Source organism: Sinohyriopsis cumingii, chromosome 5, assembly GCF_028554795.1.
Source record: "Sinohyriopsis cumingii isolate HCF-2022 chromosome 5, ASM2855479v2, whole genome shotgun sequence".
Taxonomy (NCBI): domain Eukaryota; kingdom Metazoa; phylum Mollusca; class Bivalvia; order Unionida; family Unionidae; genus Sinohyriopsis; species Sinohyriopsis cumingii.
The window spans coordinates 93,724,878-93,746,939 of record NC_142965.1 but is presented as its reverse complement, the minus strand read 5'-3'; the positions used below and the strand labels follow the sequence as shown (position 1 = coordinate 93,746,939).

The 22,062-nt window shown below is 34.9% G+C and overlaps 1 protein-coding gene across 1 annotated transcript; it reads right to left on the bottom strand.

Annotated features, from left to right (window-relative positions):
• Nucleotides 1-639: 639 nt before the first annotated feature.
• LOC149799786 (multidrug and toxin extrusion protein 2-like) lies at nt 640-12,053 on the bottom strand. The gene is made up of 4 exons (XM_089958280.1): nt 11,940-12,053; nt 8,395-8,496; nt 4,843-4,911; nt 640-708 (listed from the first exon to the last, which is right to left on the bottom strand). The coding sequence occupies exons 1-4, from the start codon at nt 12,051-12,053 to the stop codon at nt 640-642; spliced, it is 354 nt and encodes a 117-aa protein (XP_089814406.1).
• Between the last annotated feature and the right edge of the window lie 10,009 nt (nt 12,054-22,062).

Genomic DNA, 22,062 nt, shown 5'->3' with positions numbered 1-22,062 from the left:
CTGCAAGTCGTACATAGTTTCTCACCATGACCTTGACCCTAAGGCCATGGGCCTGCCTTATTATCAGTCATGATATATAACTGGGTAAAGTTTCATCTTTCAAAGTCCACACAAATGGACTGGAAAAGTAAATGTTATTCAATGGACAACACCATAACATAATATGTCCACACAAATGGACTGGAAAAGTAAATGTTATTCAATGGACAACACCATAACATAATATGTCCACACAAATGGACTGGAAAAGTAAATGTTATTCAATGGACAACACCATAACATAATATGTCCACACAAATGGACTGGAAAAGTAAATGTTATTCAATGGACAACACCATAACATAATATGTCCACACAAATGGACTGGAAAAGTAAATGTTATTCAATGGACAACACCATAACATAATATGTCCAATTTAAGACACCTAATGTGACTTTAATCTAGGGTGTAGATGGTCATATAGAAGGAAACATGGATGTGAAAGTGATAACAAAGTTGAGCTTATGCCATGGCAGACTCATAACAAATTAATGACAAAACCAAAAAGTTGTGTCTGTGTTTAATCTAATGTGACTTTAATCAAGGGTGTGGATAAACATGGCTGCCAATATGGTAACTATGTGAAGCCTATACAAAATTCATGAAAATATAAACTCACTTCTTTGCAAAATGACACCAACTTTTGTCTTATTCACACTGCCATACGTCTGTAAAGGAGAAAGAAAAATCATGAAATAAACAACAATAACCTTATCTGCACCAACAAAGACAATAAGATTACAACATTCCCCCCTTTGCAAAATGTAAATACAGTGAACTAGTGGCTTAAAGCATCAGTTACAAATGGGTAGCTTTGGATCCAGCAAATGTTGCTTTTATCAATGCCTTATTGAAAAAGCAGGTTGTCACAATCAAAATCAACAACATAAGCATTCAGTTCTCATTAACCTGCCATGTCACATGTGAATAAAGCAGCACTGGAAAAATACATTGTCCCACTGTCTGAAATAAGCTGTAAAGTTTGCTGGGCAATCAAAAATGTTTTAAGGTTTCTGCTGCCAAATTTTAACAAAATACAAAGGAAACATCAAGATTGGTTAAAAAGTTGATGTCTATCATGATTTAGGAAATGTTTGGAAATCTTGGAAGCTTTACAGAGACATATAAAGAGATTAAAAATTACATGTTCTGAGGGATTATAAACTTACAATCATTATTTTGAAATGTTTATAAAGAAATCAAATAAAAATTTACAAAATAATGCACTGAAAATAAATTTCCAAGAAGAACTATGTTCTTCTAAATAGGCATTGTGTTTAAAAACTTGAAAAAATTATTTTTATTATTATTATTAAATCCATAACAAGTGAGATGATGCAGGAGTCGGGTAGGACATTATTAGATGTACGTTTATATTAAGCATTCTTAAAAAAATTGAGGGGGGGTGGCAGAGGCAACATTAGAGAGTCATAAGCTATTTGGAAATGTCAAAATTCAAACTTTAATGACTGATAGATCTGTCTAACAATGATTTTTCTGTTTTGAAATCCTTGTCAATATTGGCCATCAGAGTTTTAAAAAATCTTTGTTCAGATAGGTTTATTGGTCCAGCTTATAACTAGTATAACACCTGCATCATCAAGTTTCATCCAGTCATCAAATAGCCAGGTCATGTCATGGTAATCAGTAATTCAGACTATTCTCAATGTTATATGTCATCAAATAGCCAATAAAATACCAAGAGCATGCCATGTCATGGTAATCAGTAATTCAGACTATTCTCAGTGTTCTGTCATGAAGTTGCCAATAAAATGCCAAGAGCAGGTCATGTCATGGTAATCAGTAATTCAGACTATTCTCAATGTTCTATGTCATCAAATAGCCAATAAAATGCCAAGAGCAGGTCATGTCATGGTAATCAGTAATTCAGACTATTCTCAATGTTATATGTCATCAAATAGCCAATAAAATACCAAGAGCATGCCATGTCATGGTAATCAGTAATTCAGACTATTCTCAGTGTTCTGTCATGAAGTTGCCAATAAAATGCCAAGAGCAGGTCATGTCATGGTAATCAGTAATTCAGACTATTCTCAATGTTCTATGTCATCAAATAGCCAATAAAATGCCAAGAGCAGGTCATGTCATGGTAATCAGTAATTCAGACTATTCTCAATGTTATATGTCATCAAATAGCCAATAAAATACCAAAAGCATGCCATGTCATGGTAATCAGTAATTCAGACTATTCTCAGTGTTCTGTCATGAAGTTGCCAATAAAATGCCAAGAGCATGCCATATCATGGTAATCAGTAATTGTGACTATTCTCAATGTTATATGTCATCAAATAGCCAGTAAAATGCCAAGAGCAGGTCATGTCATGGTAATCAGTAATTCAGACTATTCTCAATGTTATATGTCATCAAATAGCCAATAAAATACCAAAAGCATGCCATGTCATGGTAATCAGTAATTCAGACTATTCTCAGTGTTCTGTCATGAAGTTGCCAATAAAATGCCAAGAGCATGCCATGTCATGGTAATCAGTAATTGTGACTATTCTCAATGTTATATGTCATCAAATAGCTAATAAAATGCCAAGAGCATGCCATGTCATGTTAATCAGTAATTCAGACTATTCTCAGTGTTCTGTCATGAAGTTGCCAATAAAATGCCAACAGCAGGTCATGTCATGGTAATCAGTAATTCAGACTATTCTCAATGTTATATGTCATCAAATAGCCAATAATATGCCAAGAGCATGCCATATCATGGTAATCAGTAATTGTGACTATTCTCAATGTTATATGTCATCAAATAGCTAATAAAATGCCAAAAGCATGCCATGTCATGGTAATCAGTAATTCAGACTATTCTCAATGTTATATGTCATCAAATAGCCAATAAAATGCCAAGAGCATGCCATGTCATGGTAATCAGTAATTCAGACTATTCTCAGTGTTCTGTCATGAAGTTGCCAATAAAATGCCAACAGCAGGTCATGTCATGGTAATCGGTAATTGTGACTATTCTCAATGTTATATGTCATCAAATAGCCAATAATATGCTAAGAGCATGCCATATCATGGTAATCAGTAATTGTGACTATTCTCAATGTTATACGTCATCAAATAGCTAATAAAATGCCAAGAGCATGCCATGTCATGGTAATCAGTAATTCAGACTATTCTCAATGTTATATGTCATCAAATAGCCAATAAAATGCCAAGAGCATGCCATGTCATGGTAATCAGTAATTCAGACTATTCTCAGTGCTCTGTCATGAAGTTGCCAATAAAATGCCAAAAGCATACCATGTCATGGTAATCGGTAATTCAGACTATTCTCAGTGTTCTGTCATTAAATTGCCAATAAAATGCCAAGAGCATGCCATGTCATGGTAATCAGTAATTCAGACTATTTTCAGTGGTCTGTCATGTTGTTGTTGTTGTTGTTGTGGGGTTTAACGCCATTTTTCAGCACGATAGGCTATACATGGCGGCCAGTATTAATGGTGGAGGAAGAACCCGGAAAACCCCGAAAAGAACCACCGACCCACGAGAAGCTACTGGCAGGCTTTCTCACATGCCCACATTGGCTGAATCTTAGACTCGAACCGCCGCAGACAGAGGTGAGATGGCAGTGATCCGTAATGAAGAGCGCTTTAGACCACTCGGCCACTCGGGGCCCCCAGTGGTCTGTCATGAAGTTGCCAATAAAATGCCAAGAGCATGACATGTCATGGTAATCAGTAATTCAAACTATTCTCATTGTTATATGTCATCAAATAGCCAATAATATGCCAAGAGCATGCCATATCATAGTATTCAGTAATTCAGACTATTCTCAATGTTCTGTCATGAAGTTGCCAATAAAATGCCAAGAGCAGGTCATGTCATGGTAATCAGTAATAAAGCCTATTCTCAATGTTCTGTCATTAAGTTGCCAATAAAATGCCAAGAGCATGCCATGTCATGGTAATCAGTAATTCAGACTATTCTCAGTGTTCTGTCATGAAGTTGCCAATTAAATGCCATGTCATGGTAATCAGTAATTCAGACTATTCTCAATGTTCTGTCATTAAGTTGCCAATAAAATGCCAAGAGCAGGTCATGTCATGGTAATCAGTAATTCAGACTATTCTCAATGTTATATGTCATCAAATAGCCAATAATATGCCAAGAACATGCCATGTCATGGTAATCAGTAATTCAGACTATTCTCATTGTTCTGTCATGAAGTTGCCAATAAAATGCCAAGAGCAGGTCATGTCATGGTAATCAGTAATTCAGACTATTCTCAATGTTATATGTCATCAAATAGCCAATAATATGCCAAGAACATGCCATGTCATGGTAATCAGTAATTCAGACTATTCTCATTGTTCTGTCATGAAGTTGCCAATAAAATGCCAAGAGCATGCCATGTCATGGTAATCAGTAATTCAGACTATGCTAAATGTTTTAATGAACGGTGGACTTTCAACAAAAGCATCTTCCAAAGCCCCTCCCCCAAATTTGTTTTAATTTTGTTTTACAGCCATTAACACTTAATATGATGGCATACCTCAGCAATGGAGTACACTCTCCTGCTGTGTATTATGTATTCTTGGCATTTCAATGGCAACTCAAGCAATGGAATACAATCTCCTGCTGAGTACGATGTTTTCTTGGCATTTCAATGGCAAGTCCAGATATGGACCAAGCTCCCCTGCTGAGTACTTTGTGTTCTTGGCATTTCAATGGCAATAGCATCACATCTGTGTTTAGCACATCCAACTATCCAACCCTCATAAGTTGTATCACCTTTATGTTTCCAAAAACATGATCCACATTGTTACCTGAGGAAAAAGAGTATCACAGGCTAATGTCAAACCATACATCACTGCATTTCCACACACATTAATCACCTGAAAGAAAGAATTACAAAATTTCAAGAAATTTGTATAATTGTGATTCTCTTCAATTGTACAAATAAACAAATCCACTGAATATGGCTGTCATAAATCAAAAAGATATTAATTCACTAATGACCTTTTTATGAACTTGATGCCCTTTTTTACGTTATTTGATGTACAGTAGACCCTCACTATAATGCATGATCAGTGGAGACATTAATGAGGACTGTTACAGCCAAGATTGCCTTATACAGTACTGGGATGCATTGTAAGCAATTCTGTGTTATATTGAGTATTATAAAATAAAATACACTCCAATAGTGGGATCCATAACTGTGTTATATCAAGGACTACACTATATAGAGATGCATTATAGTGAGGGACTGTATATATGCTATAAAAAAAGGTTTCCTATGACCTGTAATCCTGGGTCATAACACTTGGATTTCATATCTGACCCAGAATTGACACTTATAAATTCCATCCCAAGTTGTTTTTTTTTTACTGTAGAAAAGTTTGCCTTAGGCATCAAACACTACAATCAGTATCAAATAATAACCTTTGACTTTCTTGATATCTGAAAAACCTGCCTGAGCCACTGATCTAATCGCATTGTTCTCATGAGAAGCTGTAAGAGCAATGTGGAATTGTCCGATAACTGACACAGATGACAAAAATCCATCATTTCAACTGGAAGTTTGTTTAACATTTGTTTTCATCAAGCCCATGCAAGCACTTGTTATTTTTCAATACAAAGCAACACCAATGGAAAGCAAATTAGTCCCAATTTTTAATTGCTCAGAGCTAGCATTAGAATGGTCACATAATAAGTTGTAAAAAATAACCTTTCACACAATCAAATTGAGATTATTAACATCATCCACTTTTATATGTCTATAATGGCTTATTGGTTAATGATTTATTCTTTGCAAGAGTGGTTTTTAATACTTGCCTTACCAGACAAGTGGAGTTTTTTAAATACCTGCCTTACTGGGCAAGTGGAGTTTTTTAATACCTGCCTTACTGGGAAAGTGGAGTTTTTTAATACCTGCCTTACTGGGCAAGTGGAGTTTTTTAATATCTGCCTTACTGGGCAAGTGGAGTTTTTTAATACCTGCCTCACTGGGCAAGTGGAGTTTTAGATTTGTTAACTCTTAATCTGCTGGTAATTTTGGTAACTTCTGCAACTAATGTACACATCAACAAGGTGTATCACATCAATACATGATGTCAACTGCAACATTCCTTTAAGGTTATTAGTTTATTTAAGCCATTTTAACTTTGCTTATCTCACACTATGCAGAAGAATATGTGTTTAGCATACCCTACAATATGTGTTTAGCATACCCTACAATATGTGTTTAGCATATCCTACAATATGTGTTTAGCATACCCTACAATATGTGTTTAGCATACCCTACAATATGTGTTTAGCATATCCTACAATATGTGTTTAGCATATCCTACAATATGTGTTTAGCATATCCTACAATATGTGTTTAGCATACCCTACAATATGTGTTTAGCATACCCTACAATATGCTAATTTATATGCTCTATAATATAACAATTTTTAATGCATGCATAAATTATAAATCTTAATAAATTGGCAAATTTGTAAAACCTAAATTCCGAGGATGTTTTCCCTATGCACCTCTCACTCAATACATGTGGGGTCCAAAAATACAGACCACAATATAAGCATGGAGACAAGTTACCAGGGGGACCAATGAAAAACCAAGAAGGGATGGAGATTGACAGAGAGAGAAGCAAAAGTAGTGTTGTGATGGGAAGTTACACTGCTGAATACTTGTTTTGTATTTGTGTTGAGAATAACTGTGAAAAATCGCATTTTATAACGGTGATGTTTGTTTTTCCATAGAATTACCTCTAATTTCAGGATCAATGATCTTGAAAAGATTCATTAAAATTAGTGTTCAAAGAGGTTCCAGTTCACTTCACATGTATACCACTGAACACATTGTGTATTAAGTCACTGTTTTTTTTTAATTGGATACTTTCAGTGTTAATGTTCTTCAAATTAAACAAGATTTCTTTTTTCAAAAAGGTACACATTAATTATGAGAAACAACAATAAACTTGCATTGTTTTCAAATTTGTATTCTTCTAATCACTAGATATACAGATACATACATAAATAGAGAAGAAAAAAAACTAAATGTAAACCATTACTAAAAGTGACTTAATGGGTTTTAACTTCAAAGAACATGTAAAATATAAACAACACAAAAACATGAATCAGAACACAACAATATAAGCAGTTTTTTTATATACTTCATGGCGTAATTCGATAACAGAGACCAGCCTCATCACAACTCTAAACTTATTTTCTACATGGCCCTCATAGGTGAGTATCTTGCAAGGAACAATTGCATGCTGCCTCCTGATTTTCACATCATATCTCTTCCAACAATGACTTCTATTTTATTCCATGTCAGAGCTGGAATCACTAAAAGCATCTATGACCTGCCATGCAATCAGAGATATTATCCATAGTTTTTCTGCATTTATACTGCCTAGGCCTAGAGAATGCTCCAGAGATTGGAACATCTTGTCCATTGCTGTGTGAACCAGGTGTACACAGTATCACCTAATTCCATATCATCTGCAGTGTTTGCTGTTTAACCCCAATACAAGTAATCCTGAAATTTCTGCTCATCCTTGAACCAAACTCTGTCAACTCGGCAAATTTTACATTCACTAAAATCTTTCAATCTTGCTCCTCCATTATGAACCCTATGTAAGATACTAAGCTTTTCCTTTACCAAGTGCACCTTTGGCTTAGTTCCTTTACTTACCATCATCACATTTACAAATGATCATTTTTTATTAATGATTAATACATGTACTTAATAAATAATAACATTGATTAATAATGCCTGTAACAGTGATCAATTGGTCAAATGGGATTAATTGATTTTGGCATGAGTGACCACAAGAGCTTTTGCATGTAGGATTTGCTTGCCCCTGAATATTTTTATTTTACCTGCCTTTCTTGATTTGACATACGGACATAATTAACATGATAAAACAATGCAGGTCTATTATAAGCAAATGTTACAATGTCAACTGACTCTTTTTCATGCCTGATTTCAAAAAACCTAGCGATATTATACTGATAACAGTGAAACAGAATTAAAAGATCAAAACATCAACTTCACCGTATAAGACATCGTTAACTGCTGTTTATTTCTTACAGAGCTCTCACCTGTTAGCATTTACAAACATTTTTCAATGATCATTATTTCACCATATATTACTTAGAGTGTGCTGATTAAAAAAAGATTTTTGAATAAAATCCATCAAAGTATGTGATTTTTTATTCAAATTTGTGAAAATTCATAAAGCTGAATTTAAATTTATGGGCACTAACCACTATTTCTTAATTTAAAACAAGTGCATTACAAGCAGGTTCACAAGTTGTCAGGCCATGGATTACTGAGTGAGAGGTGCACAATAAATTCAAATATTTACAGTGACAGCTAGTGCAACACTGTCCAGTATTTCCTTCCCAAGATGTCCGCTGAACGTCAGACTGACCATCAGAATGCCCTGGTTCAAAATCAAAGCTGACACCTACAAAATACAGAAATCTGGATAAGAATTATATAATTGAGTTATCTATCAACTTTATGAAGATTGTACAAATAAACTTATCGATTAACTTTGTGAACATTGTGTATGTTTATTTTTATACGTCCTTGCCCATAGTAAAATGTATTCCATTACTTATAAAAGAGACTGAGAAAAGTATGTCACCAAAAATATGCTTCAATTAAAATCAAAGAAATATGAAGAAAAAATGGAAGAACAAAGACAGGTATAAAAATACCATGTATCACCTTAAGTATGTGGTTGAGAAATTTTAGCAATTAAGCGTTCTTAGATGGAGACCACAAAGTATAAATCCCATAAAAGCTTCCCAAATTGTTACCATGCAATTTTGGAATAAAAACAGTTTTCTATGTTACAATAAATAAGTTTAATGGGAATGCTTCAGTAATCTTCACCCTATGCATGAATGGAAAAATTACAACAAGAGGTCTGTATTGCTCACCTTGATCATAACTGACATGTGTAAGCTTGTGAAACAAATTCATACATGTACGAAAAAGTGGAATGGTAAGAAGACTATAGATCACTTTGTGGCCATATAGTCTACGAGACCTGAATAAAAATATGCAGGTTTCAAATTTCATGCTCAAAACAAGCAAATCCGGTGCATGAAAGTCCCACCCACCTCCATCATGGTACGGTCAATCATGAACTGATGAAATCTGAGTACTATGATTGTCAAGGCAAAACTGTCAAGTTATTGGGCAGAAATTGGAAGTAACCCAAGTTTCAGACCCCCATCATCAAGATTATTTAGGAAAAAGTGCACAATATAGGTATACAATTTTTAACAGTGACCCCGGTCTTGCACAATATGCAATAGACTATAAGGGTCTACACTCATTCTACTTATAAATCTATCATTGCTGATCTTGATCTGCTGGCAGAATAGGCAATGGCAAATCAGGGTCTATACTCTTTCTTCTTATCAATCCAAGCTAACTGTGTAGATCCTGAACTGCTGGCACAACAGGCATATGACAGATCAAAGTCTACACTTGTTCTAATTATACATATACATATGTATCTAATAGACTAAGTGTAGATTCTGATATGCTGGCCCAACTACACTTGTTCTACCTATGTATATAATAGTGTAGATTCTGATATGCTGGCCCAACTACACTTGTTCTACCTATGTATCTAATAATGTAGATTCTGATATGCTGGCCCAACTAAACTTGTTCTACCTATGTATATAATAGTGTAGATTCTGATCTGCTGGCCCAACTACACTTGTACTACATATGTATATAATAGTGTAGATTCTGATATGCTGGCCCAACTACACTTGTTCTACCTATGTATCTAATAATGTAGGTTCTGATATGCTGGCCCAACTACACTTGTTCTACCTATGTATTTAATAATGTTGATTCTGATATGCTGGCCCATCTACACTTGTTCTACATATGCATCTAATAATGTTGATTCTGATAAGGCGACACAAATTACAATGACTGGTCACTGCTTCTGTTTACAGTTGGGTACATGGTATATATAGGTTATGCTTGCCATATGCCAATTTGATTTATGTGCTTTCATTTTATAATGAATTTTATAATGAAGAATTAACATTTTTTTGCCATTGTGCTCGTTTTTACACCATCACTTGCACCATGTGATGTGACTCGTGCTCAACTCACAAATGTATTATATGTAATAAATTTTTGTGAAAATTATACATACATAATCAATATTTGAACACAGAGGTTTAATTTGCGTAAGAACATCCTTAATATACATGTATCCTGTGGGAAAAATATTTTTGATTTACACCAATTCCAACTAATGTTATAGCCTCAAGAACACATATATGTTGTAAATCAAGTGTTAACTGTATAGATAAATATTATAGGTTTACATTTTAAACATTGTTTTCCATTTTGCATAAATGATGTTGATGTTGTAGGGTTTAACGCCATTTTTCAGCATAAGAAAGGCTATACATGGCAGCCAGTATAATTGGTGGAGGAAGAACCCTGGAAAACCCCGGGAAGAACCACCGACCCACAAGAAGCTACTGGCAGGCTTTCTCACGTACCAACATTAGCTAAGGCTGAGACTCAAACTCACGCAGACAGAGGTGAGATGGCAGTGATCTGTAGCGGCAAGCGCTTTAGACCACTCGGTCACTCGGGGCCCCTTTTGCATAAATAAATGAGCCTATCATTTTCAATAAAATACATGGCATTCAATGTGAATTTATTTTCTGTATGTGTTTATTTTCATATAAGCATTTTCTAGTCAGCTTGTAAATAATGTATTAATGATGAGGTGCATTCCAGTCAATTAAACATTTCCCATTAAAGACACAAGAAATTTCTGGCGTTTGATACTGTACACTTACCATTATTCACTGGGTACCAATTTCAGTGGATTTCATACTGTAGTCACTATTATTCACTGGGTACCAATTTCAGTGGATTTCATACCATAGTCACTATTATTCACTGGGTACCAATTTCAGTGGATTTCATACTGTAGTCACTATTATTCACTGGGTACCAATTTCAGTGGATTTCAAGCTTGCTACAAACCATGAGATTAAAATCCAACAAACAATAATCCTTCTTTCATTACAACAGGACCATGAATTTAAGTACTTGTGTAAAGCTGTTATTCTATTGATGAAATCACAAACATTGTCAAATTCACAAGAAATGTATTTTTATTTTTTTATAATGACAATCATGTTTTCTAATCACTGATGCAACATCAAAGACACTGCTGATCATAAGTCAAATAAATTGATTCATAAACATTTTAAAACTATCTTTACGAAGAGTAGTTTCTACAGTTCATATTTTTTTTCTTCAGAAATACAGAGAGACTATTCAAGGGCAAGTGTGCAGGCCTGCAGGGTTCAGCCTACTATCAACAAAAGCACCAAGACATTATCCGAATCCATCTTTACTTCATTAAATCTTCTCTATACTCATCCCACTTTTCAATTTCAGGAGGAACCGCCACCCCCACCCTCCTGCTAATTGTTAATTTAAGAATAGACACTTAGTATGTACCATATATACTTGCTTCTAAATCAAGTCAAACTGCAAACATCAATTAACTTTGATCTGTTGTCACATAATGTGCCAGCAGTTCAGGGTTTATGTTGCTTGTTCTGCTGATTACTGCAAAATAAACGGCATAGATCCAGATCTGCAGGTGCATTATGAAGGTGGCCAATCTGAGCCGTGTTTTTTGTAGTTGGGTTTGACTTAAAATTAATATATGACACAATTACTAAGGAAACTCTTTGTATGCTTTAAGGAGATCCCTAGTCTTTATCAATTTTTGGAGGCAATATTTTATGATCTCAATTTGGAGTCTCCCTGATCAGCAGGGAGATAATTCGTGTAAGGAGAGATAACGTAAAATTACTGTATTCTGAGCAAACTCACAATTGGCCATGACAGCTTTAGTATCTCCTTGAATTCATCCCAGGATCCTGCTGAGAAAATTCTTCTTAAGAATGAAGAGCGCTCATTTCTGGAGTTAGTGTCAACATTGTCCATTCTTACCTAAATCAGTAAAAACATTAGAGACATGGTAAAAAAATAGCACTGTCTGATTTATGTATTTTCTAAGGTTAAAAATATCATTTATACAATATATACTATTAACAACTTCATATTCTATTAACAACTTCCATGTATAAAATTTTAAAAAATGTGCACATTCATTTTCAAAGTCATTACTATATCAATAATATATTTTAATCAATTTTTAAATCTTATGCATGTTATAGAGATACAAATCTGGCATTATTGGCTTGAGATAAAAATGTCCATCACAGAGACCACACTTGCGTGTCTTTGTTTAGCAGCATAATTTTAATCTCAATTACCAGGATAGCAGACACAACATTCATGACTTACCATTATGGTACCAAAATCTGGATGTCTTTAGTGATATTAATCTGTCATTCTTGTAATGTAAGTTTATAAGTAGCAGATTTTGTCATTTAACAGAGTGTGGGTTGTCTCTATGTAATTTTATATTAGACACTCATCCATTGCTAATGGCTTGTAGACTGTGATCATTACATCATTTTGCCACACATGTTGAGCCATCAGGGATGAGCACCAAATTTAGTAAAAGGTTTTATGTCATATTTTATTTTAAAATTGTTCAGTAATATGTATCTGAATGACTATAAGTTACACACTAATCCACTGCTCATGGTTTACAGATAGTATCTGAGTGGTTATAAGTTACACACTGATCCACTGCTCATGGTTTACAGATAGTATCTGATTGTAAGTTACACACTGATCCACTGCTCATGGTTTACAGACAGTATCAGAGTGGTTATAAGTTACACACTGATCCACTGCTCATGGTTTACAGATAGTATCTGAGTGATTATAAGTTACACACTGATCCACTGCTCATGGTTTACAGATAGTATCTGAGTGATTGTAAGTTACACACTGATCCACTGCTCATGGTTTACAGATAGTATCTGAGTGATTGTAAGTTACACACTGATCCACTGCTCATGGTTTACAGACAGTATCAGAGTGGTTATAAGTTACACACTGATCCACTGCTCATGGTTTACAGATAGTATCTGAGTGGTTATAAGTTACACACTGATCCACTGCTCATGGTTTACAGATTGTAACTTACAATCACTCAGATACTATTGATTATGATTATTGGATCAGTGTGTAACTTATAACCACTCAGATACTATCTGTAAACCATGAGCAGTGGATCAGTGTGTCTTTTACAATCACTCAGATACTCACTGATCCACTGCTCATGGTTTACAGATAGTATCTGAGTGGTTATAAGTTACACACTGATCCACTGCTCATGGTTTACAGATAGTATCAGAGTGGTTATAAGTTACACACTAATCCACTGCTCATGGTTTACAGATAGTATCTGAGTGATTGTAAGTTACACACTAATCCAGTGCTCATGGTTTACAGATAGTATCTGAGTGATTGTAAGTTACACACTGATCCACTGATCATGGTTTACAGACAGTATCAGAGTGGTTATAAGTTACACACTGATCCATTGCTCATGGTTTACAGATAATATCCAAGTGATTGTAAATTACACACTGATCCAATAATCACTGCATTATAGATAAAGATAATATCCTAGTGACTGTAAGTTACACACTGATCCACTGCTCATAGCTTATTGATAGTTTCTGATGATTATAAATTATACAATGATCCACTGCTCATGGTTTATAGATAGTATCTGAGTGATTGTTAAATTACACACTCAGATTGTGGGTTTGAACATCGGCCAAGTCATAACAAAGACTTATAAAAACCATACTAGCATCTGCCTCACTTGGCACTCAGCATTAAGAGGTTTGTGTTAGGACTGGTTGGCCTGGTGTCAGGATAATGTGATTGGGTGGGACATGAAGCTACATGACTGTTGCATGATGCATCAGTGCTAGACATCACTATAAATTGCCACACTGCAGATATTGTAGCACTATGACTAAAATTGTTAAAGCTACATTAAAAATCCCCAAAACAAACAATAGTGTATTTTATTGTTCAAGACCAAATATGAAAACTGAATAAGTAATCTTTACTGCCATTTTATCAGTAAAGTAATACAGCAAAACCTGTCTTGAGAGACCACTTCTATGAGAGACCAAATGTCTTGAGAGACCAGGTTCTCTTTTACTGATTTATTGATTATATATTGTTATGACCTGTTATGAGAGACCACCTGTCTTGAGAGACCATTATGTTTTGGCAGAAGAGGTGGTCTTTCAAGACAGGTTCCACTGTACCTTTCTTAAGAGACTTCTATGAGAGATCATCTATCTTGAGAGAACATGTTTTGGACAGAAAGAGAGATCTTTCAAGACAGGTTCTACTATTCTACTCTATTCTTAAACTTTTAAGGGTACCTACACTAAATGTTACTGCCAGTTTATTACATTCTTTTTAAAAAGGTAGATTTAATAAGTCAAATAACAAACAGATCCTAACCTTCAATAAATTAAATAATAGTTCATCCAAAGTCAATTTAAAGGATGCATAAAAGTATTTAAAAAAATACAGAGCCTAGTAAAATTATTACTGTTGGTAAGATTTTATATCTTGTAACTATGCATTCAATTTCCTTTCAAAGCATTATTGCTATAAATATGTATAGCCAGGGAAAGATAAAAAAAGAAATTTAAATGAAAAAGCCTACATTATTCCTGCAACTTTTCGGCTGGAATAAACACAGAATTTTTTTAAACTTTACAAGTCAACTACTCCCATCCTTTTCAAATTTGACAATACTACTACTGCTGCTACTACTACTACTATTAATAACAATAACAATAATAATAACATTTAAAAAAATCATAATGAAATAGGTGCCCTTTTGACTACGAGATAATCATTTAAACTGTCATTTTGGGAGGATAAGTACAACACCCTTTTTATATCCTGGGGGCACATTATCCAAGTTTTATCTTCCCCATCAAAAAGTGACCATAGCTTGAGAAAAAGTTAAGAATTTATCCAGGGAAAATGCTAGACTCCGATTTTGAAGCCTTTTCTGACAGAGGCAAAATGATGTGATAATGGAGAGGAGTATATTGGTGTTCACACTTTTTGATAGGTTATCAACTGTCTTTGTGGCTCTGCAAGTTAAAAACTAATAAAATGCACAAAATATTCATCATTATTTATGAAAAAATTTCAAATCTGAAAATAGCCCGTATAACTTTATTAACAGCTGTTATGTATATTTAATTTGTACAAGTTGCTGACTTTTCTTAATGATTATATATTATATACATTTGTATTTAGTATCTGACCTTGTCCAAAATCAAGTTTACTGTGTACCTGACTTAGAGACATTGATTTTGTAAACATCATAATACACAACCAATATTTCTCTATGAGTGTGGACTAAATATTAAGACCATTATCAATGTAAATATGTTTTTCAGAACTTGAGTTAAAAGATAGTCTTGATTCTAACCTCAGAACATTCAAGAAGGGAAAATTCCATCAAGTGACAGTATTTTCAGAAAATGGTAATTGCGAACTAGTAGGTCAAACAGATGGCTTTATAATCTTCTTTATCCAAAAATTATTGTTGTGTTCAGAACTTCATTAGGGTAGAATTATTTATTCAAATTATTATTCACTTGAAATACAAAGTTAATATCAATAATTTTTTAGAGAATTATTAATCTGGAATTATGATGAATTCAGACAAGAACATTTTTGGATTATATAATTTTGATACATCAAAAAATATTCTTAGCACATTACCACAATCCAGGATGCTGGCACATTAGCATATTTGAGACTACAGATACATCAACACATTCAATATCATAATTTTTTTTAATACTACTGAAATTCAAGTGGAACTTTATATATTTGGACTTGTGATCAAACATTTAGGACTATTTGGGATTTAATTCACAATACTGTAAGTTCTTTTTCAATTTTCACTTTGTATGCCAGGGAAATTAATTTTTTGTTGAATTTTAATTTATGCTGTTTTATGTTAGTTAGTTTAAGACCATAGAGTTGGAACACAAGAATGTATGGTAGCTTCACAAATATATCACTCTCCAAGAAAATTAGATCAACACTAAAAAAAATATCCACATAAAGTTCTTCTCAACAAAGACAATATGATTGTTGCTTTTAATCAGGGAAAGTATTTTCTAGTTGGTTCCAAAATTATGGTGACATCCTTTTGAAAACCCTTCAGTTATCTCAACAACCATGCTCAAGGCACAATAAATATATATGTACCCATCTTTCAAAAAGTTCCATATGTGGAAACCAATCAATTTTCTGCAGAATTCAAACACTACCACAGTCATTACTATGAGAAAAGTTAGTCACTGTGACCTTTATTATACAACTGTGAATATTAATCCTTCAGATGTACATATGAAGTTTAAAGTTTCATTACTGTACATACAAGCAAGCATCGGGAAAAAGGAACCACTTTCAAAAACCATATGCTGTCACCTTCACCACTGCCATCCACAATGTCACTCAACAGGTGACAAGTGTCACTATTTCTCACCCACACAGTTCAAGCAAGGCAAATGTCTTCATTTTCTTGATGCTGCCAGTTGTAAATACTTGCATATAATATTGATTTAACTGCAAACTGCATAGACCAACATCTGCCATTGAATAATGCACCAGCTGATTTGGATTTATGCAGTATGTGTATACTAATCTAAAAAAAGAAAAACACAGTAAAGACCCTGATCTGCCAGCACATTATGTGATGGCAGATCAGAGTCTATGTTTGCACTTGAACTTGAATTATACATAACAGTATATATAATTGCAGTTATTGGGTGACAAGTGAAGCTTATTTTCCAGAGATTGCTTTAAAGAATATAACAAACAAAATGTGGGGGCTACCTCAACAATGATAATGATCTTTAAAGCATCTTAACTTAAGTAGAGTCATCCACACATCATGCTGTGCTACATACACACTGCTGCTGATTTGAAATTTTGCTGTGGAATCTAAAACCATCAAATGAACCATTATTAATTTATATCAAATTCATGAAAATGGAATTTTCTGAAATATTATCACATGAGTGAAATAAATAAATAGCTGAGTATATTTTAATAAAAGTTCCCGCTGGAAGACTGAAAAATAGCAGAGACCTGCAGTCATACCTCAACGTCACATTTGCTCCTAAAAAATAATTTCATTTCTAAACAAAAAAGCTTGACATAGCAAATCTTTAACAGTTATAAAATAACTCTACAATTATGTATGTTCAGTGTAAAAAAAAAAAGTCAGTTTAAAATTGAAAAACCGGACTTTTTGTTTCTATTTTCAGCTTCTTTGAGCTCACCGCAATCACTCGGTATGTATATCCTGCTTTAAACGCAACCTGAATGCATTTGGTCGACATATCTTTTTTAACAATTTTTTCAAAGTTTAAATCAGCACAGTAGCCTCTGAATCAAACATGACAGCATTTGTAAAAATAAAAATATTGAATGATTTGTACACACAAGAATGAAATAATAAAGTATGACAATCATTTAAGTAGGTCTGAAAAGATCAGTAAATTCCATAACCGGTGACCCGTGAAGGGGTAATACATGAACCGAATAGACTACATGAATCGAACCGTAACTGAGTGAATTGGCAAGAATTACAGTATAATCAACGCTTCCAGTTTTAAAAATCCAGTGAAGCTTACATGTTACACTTCCTGACAACGATGTTACCAGCTTATTTTTGCCTGAGATCCATGTCTAAGTTTCGCCTTTAATTATTTTATCATAGTATCCGCCAGTTCATGTAGTAATCAGTACCAATCATGCCGAACGTCAGGATCACTGAAATGCAAGGTAAAAAAAAAACGGGTATCGCAAGCGTTAAAATGAGTTAGAGGCAAACCGTGGAGAAAGTGCGATTCAATCGGTCATTTCCGTACATTCGTGACCTGAGGGAAAAGGCCTATACTATTCATATAGAAAAAAGTAGGTTGCATGCCCATTAGGGGAATCACAGGTGCTCGACGCGAGCTTGATGTTAAGAAAAAAAAAAACAATCATCTAAAGGAAAAAAATCATACAGAGTGACAAAAATACCTTAGATTATCCCCGATGACCCGTTCTGACATAGGACCCTCTGCATCATAATATATATATATATATATATATATATATATATATATATATATATATATATATATATATATATATATTATGATACAGAGGGTCCTATATACGTTTTGTATGTACAACTTCATGGTTTCGTTTAATGAAAATGTTTTCCTTTTGCATATATAACACCAATAATGTGTTTGCGTCAGTTCCCTCGTTTTGTATATGCCACTTCAGTGTTGTGTGTATCAAAATGTTCCCAATTAGCATGCAGCACTGGGTTGTGTGTAAGAAAATGTAATGTCCCCGTTTTGTATATAACACTTCCAAACTCGGTGTATGGAAAAGTCTTGTATTGCATGTAACACGTGAAGAGCATTATAAAATTGTCTGCATTTTGTATATCCACATTAATTTTGTGAAACTATCCTCATTTTTTTATGTACAAGGTTGTATGTTTCAAAATGTCTACTATTTGCATATTTCACGTCAATGCCGTTTAAAGGAAAATGTCCCTGTTTCGAACGTATCGCGATATGGTCGGATGCATATTGATGTTATCATTTAGCATATAAAACGCCGTTTGCGTGAAAGCGTCTCCATCCAGTATGAACCACGTCAAATTTGCGCTCGTGAAAATGTTATCTTTTGGTATGAGCATCTTTAAATATTATGCATGGAAAGCCCCGGAGAGGTCTTGAAATCGTAATGGTCGTGTATATAATAAAATTAGTTTTTATGCACCACTCATAGTTTGTGTTTCAAAAAGTCTCTCAGGTTCGCATTGACCATATTTAGGTTATTGATGGGGAAATGTTCCTATTTCGCATATTTCAGATTTTATGTATGACATCTCTGTGCTTTAGGCTATGGAACCGCGGCAGTTTAGTTGGTTGAGCGTCAGCTTCGTAGTCTAACGTCGTAGATTCACTACCCTCACAGGCCAGCCCGGGTCAGCAGCCTCAGAGTGTCCTTACTATGGATACTGGGTATTTTAAAAGCCCACTGGCTGCATGGAATATAATTTTACTTTCTGTTCTCAGTGAACGTATTGCTCGTGTGTATGACAACATTCACGTTCAGGACGAAAAAATATCAAAACTATGCATAGGAATACGTAAACGTTTCGTAATAAAAGCACAGAAATATTGTGCAAGTTGACATACCACTAGATAATAGCCGAAAACGCAGTTCTTAGTATTAAAATGTTCTCACCCAGTATGTTCTTTTGCAGGTTACGAGTCTATGCTCTTAAAATAAGTAACAGAAAAGAGTGAGTATAACAAGCTTTGTAAAATTTAACAAATAATTTATTTCCCTAAAATACAAAGTGAAAAATGAGAAAAAACGAACTTATGGTATTGCGAATTAAATCCAAAATGTAATCCAAAAATTAAAACAAGAGTCATATCAATGAAAAGTTAAGTGAATCTCAGTTCCAATCCCGGTGAAATTCAAGATGGAAGGCGATGACGTATGTAATAACCTACAAAGCGCAGATGTGTCAATAGTCTCTCGTTGAATCACATAAATATTATTCCCGTTTTGAATTCAGTATAAATTCCAGTGAATGTCTTTGTCCATTAATTATCAGAGCACTTTTTGTATTTCCAGAGAAAACAATCGCTTGAATTCAATAATTCGAAGAAAAATAAAATTCCATAAAATTTTCCATTGGGGGTGTTAGCTAAGGTCGGTTCTTTTACGATGTGGCATATTTGCAAAAAGTCACGTGAGAAGTAGCAGCAGGAGTAGTAAATAGGGACGATTCAGCGTCAATGGGAATTAGCATTACAGACCCCCCTGGGACTGTTTAGCGTCAATGGAAATTTAACATTAACCACCCTGGGACTGTTTAGCGTCTATGTAAATTTAACATGAACAAAAACCCCTGGGACTGTTTAGCGTCAAGGGAAATTAACATGGGAAATAGATTTTGGGACTGTTGAGCGTCAAGGGGAATTGAACATGGGAATATGGGACTGTATAGCGTCAAGGGAATTTAAACAGGGTGGGACTGTATAGCGTCAAGGGAAATTTAACATGGGATTTTTTTTAAAAAAAAAATAAAAAAAATAAAAATAAAAAAGGGTAGGCAATTGAAAGTCAATCTCTTTTCGAGACCTATGAGTGGCCCTGAAAAGGGACTTTGGGTTTATGTTAATGTATCCCTTAACATAAAGGGCACCGCATTGGTCTTCTTCTTGTCCTAAGGCTGCGTCTCACTGTAGGACCGTAAATCAGGACTCTTTTGAGGCGTCCTTGTCTTTCTACGTAGATCCTACGTATCCACAGACTGGTGTCTGTCCTGTGGACAACTGTCCACTTGGATCGGACATACATGGGTATGTCCGTCTGGAACATCATTGAAGACACAAGCGTAGAAGATTGCACATCGGTCCACATCTTGAGGCACCAAGAACAGGTGAATCAATGCAGTGAACTGCACTTATTTATAGGTAGAGGTAGGATTGAAACGGATTGAGTTTGTTGACCAATCCAAACACGCGTTACAAAATTCAGTCATCCCGCATCCAATCCGAAGAGAGTAGTCTGTGACGTCACGTGGTCTATATAGATTCGCTAGCGCCTGTGTGCAGTCAATCTATGCGACAGTGATTCAACATGACGGAAACTCAGAAAACGATCCATTGGGGTGCACCAGCAGTGGAGACCGCCCAAGGGAACCCGGACTTACTTTCAGAAGAGGTAAACTCGGATTTTGTGGGTTTTCTTACCTCGCAAGAATTTGTTCCGGAACCTTCGTCACCTTCATTACCGCAATTTGAGAATTTCAGACAGAGACAGAAAGAAGAATTGGAGAAATTTATACAACGACAAAAGGAAGCGGAACAAGCTTTTCTCCTACAGCAACAGCAGCAAGAAGAAGAGGTAAGAAAAAAAAAACAAGAAGAAGAAGTAGCAGCAAAGAAACAAGAGGGTGAAAATCAAACGGTCACGGTACTGTTGGACATTTTAGCGGAGTTAAGAAGTCTGAAACAAATGTATCAGACTTCTTTATTACGACCGAAAAGAATACGACCTTTCCGAGCTAAACACGTCAACCCTGTGACTAAGCCTACCGTACCGCCCTTAGTGATTTCAACCAAATCATCATCATCAACAGTACGCAGTCCAGAAGTAGGCCTTGGCCGTGGCAAAGGCTTAAGGCAGTTAAAGTTGATTGCTTAAACTCACCCCTACACCAAAAAGGCCCTTTTCAGGGCCACCCACGTCTCTCGAAAAGAGATCGACTTTCAATTGCCGATAACTCAAAAAAGAAGAAAAAGAACCATTTTACCCTTATAGTACGTGTCTGTGTATGAGTGTGTGAGTGTAGGTTCTTATTTTAAAATCAAAACTCAAAGACACTTACCTTATATAATTAATGTATTCTTTTATCAATAGTTACAATCCAATTCACAATTCACAAAAGAGCTCTTTAAAAAGTACATTCACTCCTTCTGTCTCATTGTTTAGTCTCTCTGTTTTTGAATTTCTTCACCGTCACAGTCTTTTCCTCCTCCTCTTCGTCCTCACTTTCTTCCCTTCTTCTTTTCTTCTCCTTTTTCTTTTTCTTTACCTGGCTGTTTTTCTTCCTCTGAAGAATCCCTCTCTTCTTCTGAAGAATCCCTCTTTTCTTCTGACTCCTCTTGTTTCTTTTTTGGGCAATCTGGAGACCAATGTCCTTTTTCTTGACAATAATAACATATCTTGACTTTTGTCTTTTCTAGCCCCTTTTCTTCTTTTTTGACGGTCTGGACACTCTGAAGACCAATGCCCTTTCTTCTCACAGATATAGCAAGTATCTTGACTTTTATCTCGAAAGGAAGGAGAGTAGTCCGTCGGCTGGTCTGAAGAGAATTTTCTAATGACCCCTCGCAAAGCTCTGATGAAACGTTCGATTTGGCTAGTCTCTTCC

Coding starts and splice junctions, on each gene's coding strand:
- LOC149799786 (XM_089958280.1), bottom strand. CDS start 12,053: ATGGACAATGTTGACACTAACTCCAGAAATGAGCGCTCTTCATTCTTA. Junction 8,497..11,939: donor TAAAGCTGTCATGGCCAATT/GTGAGTTTGCTC, acceptor TGTATTTTGTAG/GTGTCAGCTTTGATTTTGAA. Junction 709..4,842: donor GTGATACTCTTTTTCCTCAG/GTAACAATGTGG, acceptor TCTCCTTTACAG/ACGTATGGCAGTGTGAATAA.